At 41.1% G+C, this 10,529-nt stretch overlaps 1 protein-coding gene across 1 annotated transcript; it reads left to right on the top strand.

The window, feature by feature from the left end:
- The first annotated feature begins 987 nt into the window (after positions 1 to 987).
- LOC122827278 (cystathionine beta-synthase-like) lies at positions 988 to 10,086 on the top strand. The gene is made up of 15 exons (XM_044110045.1): positions 988 to 1,140; positions 4,640 to 4,904; positions 5,077 to 5,183; positions 5,343 to 5,477; positions 5,566 to 5,645; positions 6,171 to 6,375; positions 6,463 to 6,554; positions 6,923 to 7,048; positions 7,143 to 7,227; positions 7,588 to 7,693; positions 7,778 to 7,855; positions 7,927 to 8,061; positions 8,148 to 8,256; positions 8,960 to 9,044; positions 9,382 to 10,086. The coding sequence occupies exons 2-15, from the start codon at positions 4,648 to 4,650 to the stop codon at positions 9,510 to 9,512; spliced, it is 1,731 nt and encodes a 576-aa protein (XP_043965980.1). The 5' UTR covers positions 988 to 1,140; positions 4,640 to 4,647; the 3' UTR covers positions 9,513 to 10,086.
- The last annotated feature ends 443 nt before the right edge of the window (positions 10,087 to 10,529 follow it).

The raw sequence follows: 10,529 nt of genomic DNA, 5'->3' as shown, positions 1-10,529 counted from the left end.
TGTATTTCCATCGTATTACTAGTCTGTGTGGCGTTCCAGTATCAAAGTCTACCCAGAGTAGAAATATCTGCAAAATATTCATTAATTTTATAGTTTAAAATGCGTGTGACTGAAATTTCTTTTCTTAAAAATGTTCCTAGAGAATGTAGAGTAACCTTGATTTAAAGTCATTGATTTTGTTTTGTTGGTTTCGTTCATGTAAACAGTTATCAGTTAAGTCACAGATGTAAATACAGTACTTATGCTTACTATTCAGAATGCTATACTTAATGTTGTTAATGGAAGATTGAGTGGAAGGAAAACTTTCATGCATAAATTTGCACAAATAACTGTTTTAAATAGTAGCCAACTGTAAAAGTTTTAACGAAAAGCCAATCTTGAACCAAAATTATCTTATATTGGTAACGAAAATTTCTTGCTAGAATTGATTTTTCTGACTTGAATCTAAGGTTTCATCCGAAGTCAATGCTGTGAAGTAGCTCAGATAAGTGTAGAATAAATACAATATTTTAGAGAACAGAAATGAAGTACATATGATACTTTTGCATGTATCATATAAAAGTGATACATGGGAATTTTTACTTGCACTTTATTTTGTAGACTGAGTCATAATCATGTAGCAACAAATGTATTCGTATTTAAGCAAATGCATCCTTTTGTATAGTTAATTTTCATCCTTGGGTTTTTGACAAGGATATCACTTGTATTGATACTCAAGCGCAGAAATTATTTTATAAGTAAAAATAATTGTAATTTTTTTTTGTCTACTTAACATTTTGATATCAAAGGCAAAGCTCATGAGAAGTCGTCAAGATGACACATGGCACCAAAGCTTTGTGTTTGGTCAGCAAAAAGGTAAACAGGTGGTGCGGACAACTAGGCTACCCTGTTTATCCAGATCCCGTGTCGAGAGACCTCCTCTCTGATTGGTCGACGCAGTCCAAACAGACGCCCCCGCTTTAGCCAATCAAGTTATACCTTTACTTGCGTCCTCCGTATTCTACACGTGCGCATTCTGCTCCAAAACCGCTGTGCCTCCCGGAAGCTCCTCATTCCGCCGCTTGTGTCCTGAAGTCACCTCTCGTGTTGAAGCTCATTTTTTCCCTCTCCATCGGTTTCTGGCTGCATTTGAACCTCTAGGTAAGCGAACACGGACGAGTAACGGGAGGAAAAGCGTTGAGAATGTAAGGATGTAAGAGTGATGCTGGGAGACGTGGTTTTCAGATATTGGCTCGGTGGACGGCGAGCTGATGCAATATCTCCCCGATATTTACTGTGGAATGTGACCGAATATGTGATGCTAACAGTTTATTTAACTCTTCCTGATTAATGTCTTCACTCTCACTGAGCTTTTATGTTTATATGTTATCGTATTATTTCCCGTTTAAGTTCAGGAAGTGTTTTTAAATCAGAGCGGAGGTAAATTTGGCAATAAATTGCTTTGACATTAGCTTGAAACGTCCAATAAAAACGTTTTATAATAACACTAACTTAAAAAAAAAATCTTATATCCTCTTTTATTTTTTTGTGTCGCATCACACGTGACCTCACTTTTGTAATTTTATTCCATTTCAGAACTACGAGCCTAACTTTTACAGCTTAATCCCATCCAATAGTAAAGCATTAACATTTTTTTAAAAAAGGTTAAAGATTCTCTGCAAACCCATTTTCTGGGAAATGCACTCGTATTTAAGCAACAATATCATTTCGATTTAGTTCTCGGGGAATGCAGATGTGTATGTTAAGGTGTATTTTTTTTTTTTTTTTTCCCCTAACGTTTCCACCGTGTTTCTAAAGCTGGCATTCCTGCTGTGCACATTTGCCATGGCTGAAGGGATAAATGCAAACCTTGCTCCTTTATCTGTTAAACAGCTGATGCTTCAGCTGCTGGCAGAGCTTTTACCTGATTCACACTTGAATCTCTTGTAAAGGTAAACCTCAAACTGCCACTTTATTCCTGCCTCTGAAGTTCTCAGTAATGCAGGAGAGGATTAAAGCTTCTTGTTGGGGGGAACGCCACTTTTTCTCTTTTCAAAAAATAAGGGTGTAATTCTTTTTTTAAGAATTATAATAAAGTGAAAAATATTGAAAAAAGCCAGATTTTTTTACATTGACCCTAATGCTCTTTCGTAGAATAATTTTATGTGCATTTATTTATAGAAATCAGCTTATTTATGCAAAAGGCTGCTTCAATTGTTGGACTTTAACTAGGCCGTATGCATCTGCCGTGTATGTTACGAGGCATTGGTTGCGTGCTAATTGTATTTTTAAAAAGCTACGATTTTTAAATCTGCTAAAAAATCTGCTAAAAAAAGAAAAAAACCAACAATCCCATCCTGTGTTTTATAGCCCTTTCAACAAGATGCTATTGAAAATGTCTAAATGTCACATCCTCTACCAATTTGTTGCTGCAAGCTTCTGGTTGGTAGGCTGAAGAAACAGTAATGTGATTTTTCTCCTCACCTACAACAAAAGAACATACCAAAGGTGATTAGATATTAATCTGATTAAAAGGGTCTGGCGAAGGATTTCTCACAGGATTTGGGTTTAATGTCGGCCGGACGGAGCAGCTGACCTTTGGGTTTGTCGGGTGAACGGGTTTCTCTGGTTAGTCCTCGCTCCTGGTCGCAGGGGGATCGGGTTGCCTTGTTGAACCCTGCGAAGGCCGCCGCATACCACCAGCTGTTTGGCACATTTACCGCGGCGGCTGTGGCGGTCGTCACTTTAATTGGCAGCAGTGGAGTTGAAAGAGGAGCCAGAATGTGGCATATAATTAGCTGCCATGTTGACACCTGGAGAAACTGGTCAGAATAACCCATATTTTGATTTATGAACTATGGAGTTTTTGTCTCCTGGTTTGCTTTAGAGGACGGAGCCGTTTAGGTGTGTGAACATCACTTGAACCCATGTTGGAGTCAAAGAGGGGCCTCAGCCTTGACCTCTGACCTCTGATGTGCATGCCATGAGTTGGTGACGGCGGTTTTAGCTCGGATCCCCTTCAGATGTAACGAGCTCAGTACTCTCCATTCTAATGATTCATATTATTTGAATGGTAATTTTGTTTACACTGAGAACATAATCCATTTTATTTATGGATTTGACAGTTTGTGCTTTTTAATCTCCGTTTTATTGATCGTATTTCGCTGTCGTTTCATTTTGGACATTCAAAGTAGCTTCCAGATTCAGTGTTAAGTGTTCTTTACAAAATGAAAAAGAAAGTTAATTGGTTTTGAGAGAGTGAATGTTCATTATGATGCCATTATCATTATGGCCTCAAAATGACAATATTATCGTTTATTATAACAGGGACAGTTTATCGTTCAGCAAACTTTATTGTTGGTCAAAATGAGCTAACCCGTTAAATCCCTCTTTTTATATAATTAACATGTGACCTACACACTCCAGATATCAGCATTAAGATAGTATTCACTAGTCAGTTATGTAACTCTGACATTTTATAGTATTATTAACCAACATGAGTCACTTCCAGGTTCAGATTAAAAAAACACAGGTGATGGATTGGAGGGAGGTCATAAACATTTCTGCAGGTATGTGCTGATGAATCTGGAATAACATGGATTATGGTATTTTATCCACTTTTTCCTTGGAAAGCATAAAGCTCATTAACAAGATTAAGAAACGTTCCCGTTTCTTCTGTTTGATGTCTGACGCAACAGTAGGTGAAGCCAGTAGGTGAAGGTCTCACTTCTGTTTTCTCATCGGCCGCCAGTCAAACCAGAGCCACGGCCAGTGTTGGTTGTTTGCTCATAACGATGACAGGGTGAATTCATGAGAGGAGTGGCTGGGGGTGGAGGAACGACAAAGCCAGATTGCATGACTCGGCATTGTTTAGAGGAAGTTATGCTGTATTTTTCTGTGTAGGCATTTTTTACTGAGCATTTAGGAGTGAAAAAAAAGTTTTCTTTTGCATTTCATACTTTGATGCTACATATTTCTAAGGTTTAGTCTTTGAGATTAGCGTCTGAATGTTCAAAGGTAATGTTTTTTTTATTAAGTCTGAGCCACAGCTGTCCTGATATTTACATATCTGTGTTGTGCATATGGATGTATGACACTGAATTTATTTTCCTACCAAACATCGCGGCCAACCAGTCCATGTTCATGATGTTGGGATTGCTGAACTACTTCTGAAGCTAACTAGAGTTTAAAATAAAAAAGAATAATTTGCCATTAACCATGATTCCATTAATGTTTTTTTTTTTATTTACCCATTTAGAAGTATCGCATTAGAAACAGTTGATGGAAACTAGAGCTGTCGCTATTAGAAAATCTTGCAGTGCCGATAAAATTTCAAATATTGCAACAATGACATCATACGCCTGTTATTTTCTTCTTTCGTCTCTTTCTAATCTGCATAAATGCTTCTAACTGCATACCTGGCATGCGTCTTTCCAAGTTGGAAATGAAAAGAAATTGCTGTGAGCTACTGGTGTTGGTCTTTCTAATCCAATTAGTTCCTCAGAGATTTCAGAAGCTGAACATGTGAACGCATTTCTGCGTTTTCTCTGAATCGTTCTTGTTGACATAACAAAGCATTTCTTATCAACTGGCATTTTATATCTGTAAGATAAACCAGCCGACACTTGCGTAACACCCCACGTTTCCTGTTTTCCTTCAGGTTGAGCAATGCCATCTGTTCCCTCCTCCAAGGAGGCCGTCAACGGCCCCGTGTGCCCTCACTCTGCCAAGCTGCACGGCCGCGCCAACGGAGACGCCAAGCTCCACGAGGGCTCGTTTCCCGTCGGCGCCAACGAAGACTCCGTTCAGATCAACGCGAAGAACCCCGCTGTGGACAGGAAGTGGATCCGGCCGGACCTCCCCAGCCGCTGCACATGGAGCCTGGAGGCCTCCAAAGCAGACTCGCCCCACGGACATTTTCCAAAGTGAGAAGCACTCGCAGTCGACCCAAGGAAATTCTTCATAAAGCAAGAGATTAGCTCTTCTAGGGGCGACTAGCTCTTACTGACACAAGCCAGACAAGTGGATACATGTGTTCTCTCACCTACAGAGGAACTAAATCAGCTTCTTCATTCCTCTTGTCTCCTGCCTCTGCAGGTCCGCCTCCCCCACCGTCCTTCCAGACATCCTGCACCGGATCGGCGACACTCCCATGGTTCGGATCAACAAGATCCCCAAAGCGTTTGGAGTCAAATGCGAAATACGTGAGTCATCCGCCGCTCAAGCCGAAGCACATCCCCAAAACGAGCAAAACCTGTGGCAGCTCTGACCTGTAAACATGGGAGGAATACTCAGTTTTATTACTGCTATAGGCCAAAAAAAGAAAGTCAAGGGCTGATCTTAGTTTGACTTGTTTTTTTTAGTGGCCAAGTGTGAGTTCTTCAACGCTGGAGGCAGCGTGAAGGACAGGATCAGCCTGCGGATGGTTGAAGATGCAGAGAGAGCCGGCATCCTCAAGCCTGGAGATACCATCATAGAGCCCACCTCTGGAAACACGGGTATCCAACCGGACAAGCCTTTCTGTCGGCATGGGAAGTGGGTCAGAGCAGCTGGGTTGTTGTTAATCCTCCTCCTGCATGTCTCCAGGTATCGGACTGGCCCTGGCTGCCGCTGTTAAAGGTTACCGCTGCATCATCGTCATGCCTGAGAAGATGAGCATGGAGAAGGTGAGTTCTCTCTGTTCTCTGTACTTGTGAGGTTTCCAGTTTAGATCTCTGTAAAGCAGTTGTTATAAAAGTTACAGTCAGGCTTTAGCCTGGGTTCCTGCAGTCAGGAAAAAAGGAATTTCAACCATTATTCCCTTACTTGTTAAAATATCCATCCTCCTTTTTTCCTTCTATTTTGTCTTTATTCTGCTTTCCAAACTTTGTTCTTCTCTTCAGTCCTTCCTACTTTGCCTCCTTCCATTTCAGAGTCTTAGAACTTTTTTTAATCTTAAAATGTAGCAGGTTATTTGAGTTTCTTTAACCCTGTGCACTGTGTTCATGTTTAGCTCGTTTCAATATACCAGTCAGCCAGTAGATGGCAGACAAGTTCAGACATTTTCCACACGTTTTGAATTCTGTTCCCCTTGTTCTCCAGCACTTTGTTCTAACCTCAACTCTTCAGATCCAGTGAACTATAAGCAGAACCTGGTTGTCACGAAGCTGATGGAGGTTCCCCTCATCTGTTCTCCACCTTTCTCTCCTCAGGTGGACGTGCTCAGAGCTCTCGGAGCCGAGATCGTCCGAACCCCCACCAGCGCTCGTTTCGATTCCCCCGAGTCTCACGTGGGCGTGGCCTGGCGCCTGAAGAACGAGATCCCAGACTCGCACATCCTGGACCAGTACCGTAACCCCAGCAACCCGCTGGCTCACTACGACACCACGGCCGAGGAGATCCTGAAGCAATGCGACGGTAGGCATCCATCCAGGTGGTCTAGCTTGTTTCCTGGACCTCCGGGGTCTTTAACCCACCTGGTGTCTGTTTGCTTGATGTCTGCAGGTAAGTTGGACATGCTGGTGGCCGGAGCAGGAACAGGAGGAACCATCACAGGCATCGCCCGCAAGCTGAAGGAGAAATGCCCCAACATCAGAGTGAGCTCAGTTCTAATGAAAAATGTCTGACCCACACTGTACTTGGTCTAAAGGTTGAGTCCTCGCTTCCTTCCTTCTGCCTTCAAGTCTTTCCTTTCTACCCTTCTCTCCTTTCCTAGTTTTTTATCTCCTTTGCTTTTTCCGTTTTCCTGGATTTGGAAAACATTTTGTATCCTGAGGACTGATTGATTTTGTCCTTTTCACTGAGATTATTTCTTTCAAGCTTCCTTTTTCTTAAACTATTTTTCTTTCAAGACTTAAAAATGGGTAAAAAGAACTGACAGCTTGAGATTTTCCAGGTTAGAAAAGTCTGTTTTTTGTGTGATAAATGTGTCGGAATCCTGACTGTTTGTCTCATCCGTGTGCAGATTATTGGTGTCGACCCAGAAGGTTCCATCCTGGCCGAGCCGGAGGAGATCAATAAGACCGATAAGACCCAGTACGAGGTGGAGGGAATCGGCTACGACTTCATCCCCACTGTCCTCGACAGATCAGTGAGTCCTGGATGCTCTTTATTTTCTCAAGTGTTTCTTCTGGACTGGCTTTTAATTCTGAGTTTGTTTGTTTTTTTGTTTTTTTCGTCTCCAGGTTGTTGATACTTGGTACAAATCCAACGATGAGGAGTCCTTCAATATGGCCCGCCTGCTCATCAGGGATGAAGGACTGCTATGTGGTAAATATGCATCTAGTTGTGTAGTAACTAGTTATGTTTTACTTGAGTAAGATTTTAGAAAAAAAAGCAGTATTTTTATTATGCTGTACTCTTTATTCACCAATAAAAACTCAGATATTTTCTAGAAAAATATTTCTGATATCTGAAAGTTGAAAACTTGCTAAAAGAAATACTGAAATTTTGAGATTGTTCTCAGGAATCCTTTAGAAAAAAACTTTGTTGTAGAAAATCTTTGCGGAGGAAAGTTACTCCTCCCTTATTTATTTATGTCCCTAAAATGCCGTCAGAGATTTAAGGTTGAATAAAAATCTTTAACGTTTTTGCTCCTATCAACCTTGTTTTTCTTGTTTTGTCCAACAGGGGGCAGCTCTGGGACTGCCATGGCCGCGGCGGTGAAGTTCGCCAAAGAGCTGAAGGAGGGCCAGCGCTGCGTCGTCATCCTGCCGGACTCCATCCGCAACTACATGTGAGGGTCATCTTTTCTAAAACTTCATCATGCTTGGTTTCACTAGTCAATGTTTGCTTCAACTTTTCATCTCCTTTCCTGCAGGTCAAAGTTCCTGAGTGATAAGTGGATGGTCCAGAAAGGCTTCCTGAGGGAGGAGGACATCATGGTGAAGAAGCCTTGGTATGTGCTTTAAAAACTTTCGTAACCTAAGCCGTTGCTTCCACATCTGGAGCTAAGATCTGCTCTGCTAGGTGGTGGAACCTGAAGGTGCAGAGCCTGAACCTGTCGGCGCCGCTCACCGTCCTGCCGACCGTCAGCTGCCAGCAGACCATCAAGATCCTGAAGGAGAAGGGCTTCGACCAGGCGCCCGTGGTGGACGACGCGGGGTGAGTTGCTCTTCTCACGTTGCAAGAAATGAACACACCACCGAAGAAGACGTGTTGGGTTTTCATCACCGCATCCGTTTCTGTAGGGTGATCCTGGGAATGGTGACGCTGGGAAACATGCTGTCGTCAATTCTCGCCGGGAAGATCAAGCTGTCCGATCCTGTCAGCAAAGTTCTCTACAAGCAGTTCAAACAGGTCCGCCTCACACGTCTCCATTTGCTAATTGTTTTGTTGCTTCCCTCAGCATTTAATAATTAGTATCAAATTTCAGCATCTCTCTGCAATGTCTTCAAACCCTCAAAATTCAACACATTGTATTCACTCAGCATGATACTCCCACCACTGCTGTTTGTTTTTCAACTTTTCTCTATCAACCCTGGGAGGTTCTCAACACTAAAAGTTGCATTCAATTTAGATTCCTGGTCTCTGGCTCCACCTTGTGGCGAGGATAATGTGTGACCTGTTTTTTGTAACTTTTTTAAGACCAAGTATTGAATTTAACTTCTCTGTTTGCTACGTCCAGATAAATATAGAAAATAAAATTATTCTCTTCTCATTAAACATCTGAAATCTCCAAATTGATTTCTGAGAAATTTACTTTCACCATTTATATGATTTGCATAATATCTTCTGTTTCACCGTGGACACAGCGTGAACGTTGGGATTTTAAACCACAACCCTGTTGGGAAAACAGAAAAACTCATTTATTTTTCTTACATGGACATACTTTGAAGTCTTTTACCTTCACTTGACTGAAACAAAAATCAGAATTGACGTTTTGCTTCTATACTAAAAAACATCAGCCAAAAACTGTTTAAAAAAATCTGAAAATTCTCAGTAATTGTTTACGTTCATCTTTAAATAATTTCTTGTTTCCTCTCCACCATTTTCTTCGCAGATACGCCTGAATGATAATTTGGGAAACTTGTCTCGCATTCTGGAAATCGACCACTTTGCCCTGGTGGTGCATGAACAGATCCAATGTAAGTTTGGAGAAGAAACATTGATAAATGGCAGCTTTTACCTTTCTTTCTTCTTTTTCAACTTTACATCATCAGAATTTGAGGCCGAAGCTGGAAAAGAGCTACATAATCAGTATTTCTTGCATCATGGGTCAAGCACTATTGATCGCCGATCAAAGTTCAGTCTAATTTCATTGGGAATGAAGTTCAGACGACCTTTACTTGACCTTTTGGAGTCTGCCAGAGATAAGCGTGGAACTTTCTGCGTTGCTCTAAATTAAACCTGGAGCCCCGTCTGTTCTGGGTCATGTCTGCTTTTAACCGACTTTCTGTCTCCTCCCTCCGGTTTCTTTACCAGACCTGACCAGTGGCTCGACCGCGCTGAAGCAGATGGTTTTCGGCGTGGTGACGGCCGTCGACCTGCTCAACTTTGTTACTGGCCGGGAACGGAGAGAGCGCTCCGTGTCGGAGTCCACCGATGAGCTGTGATCAGCTGACTGAAGCTTTCTCGCCCCAAAAAGTAAAAGGATGACCACGGATGAGTTCAGGAGAGCTGGAAAAAGTGTTCTTGAGGTTTTTTGGGTTGTAATTATCTCTTGTTTTCAGCTAAAAATGAATATTCTCTCTTTAGATTCTGATTTTATGTCCATTAATTCAGCTTGGTCTGGAGTTTCAAATGTTTTTTTTTTATTATTTAGTTGTTATTTGATGTCCTTACAGAGTAGAAAGCAAATCTTTTGTAAGTTTTTAATTCCTGGTCGGCTTATTTCTCGTCTGTAAAACGTCTTTGGGACCTTTTGAGTTATGCTTTAATCGTTTTGAAAGTGATTGTAAAGCTGGATGTCTGCATTGAAACAGAAAAAAGGGGCCGTTTATGGTCTTGCTGTATATAGGCAAACATTATGAGCTTACTTTATGTTTTTTTTTCCTACTTTTGTTTCAGCCCAAAGTCTGTCATGTAACTGTAAAGAAGTCTGGACTATAGATGTGTCTTGGAGGAAATATTTTGTATTGCATTGCTTTTATTCGATGAATGTGTCTGAATAAATCAAGTTTAAGCAAAGTTGAACAGTTTTGTCGAAATTAAATCGGTACAGGAAGTGATAGTAAAATCATGTTTATTGATATCATAGGCAACTTCTTGATAAAAGTTTATAGTTACATGCTCTCTATATTAGTACAAGAAGTACTAATAATTTGTAATTTATTAGCATGTTTATTACCGAATTGGTAATTACTTATTTAGAGATCATTTTTAGTAACAATACATGCATTCATGTAGCAGTCATTAAGCTTGACGAGAATCAGAGCGAAGCTAGCAATGCTAACCAATTAGCATGTTTTTAAGTCTGAAGCTGTAATTGCATATAGTAACTAGAAAATTCCTGAAGAAATTTAACTGGGGCCTGCCAAAGTGTGCCCGTCGGTTTGGACCCAGCGTTCTGATGCTAACAATTTGCATCAATGCTAAGCTAAGTTCAAAAATTCCAAAGAAGTTCGTGGAGA

The sequence above is a fragment of the Gambusia affinis genome, linkage group LG24 (genome assembly GCF_019740435.1).
Source record: "Gambusia affinis linkage group LG24, SWU_Gaff_1.0, whole genome shotgun sequence".
NCBI lineage: Eukaryota > Metazoa > Chordata > Actinopteri > Cyprinodontiformes > Poeciliidae > Gambusia > Gambusia affinis.
This window is presented reverse-complemented; position numbering and strand designations above follow the sequence as displayed.

Bases quoted from the DNA above. Each gene is read 5' to 3' on its own strand.
- LOC122827278 (XM_044110045.1), top strand. From the start codon at position 4,648: ATGCCATCTGTTCCCTCCTCCAAGGAGGCCGTCAACGGCCCCGTGTGC. The intron at 5,646-6,170 runs GTGAGTTCTCTC...TTCTCTCCTCAG, and splicing joins AGAAGATGAGCATGGAGAAG to GTGGACGTGCTCAGAGCTCT. The intron at 9,045-9,381 runs GTAAGTTTGGAG...TTTCTTTACCAG, and splicing joins GGTGCATGAACAGATCCAAT to ACCTGACCAGTGGCTCGACC.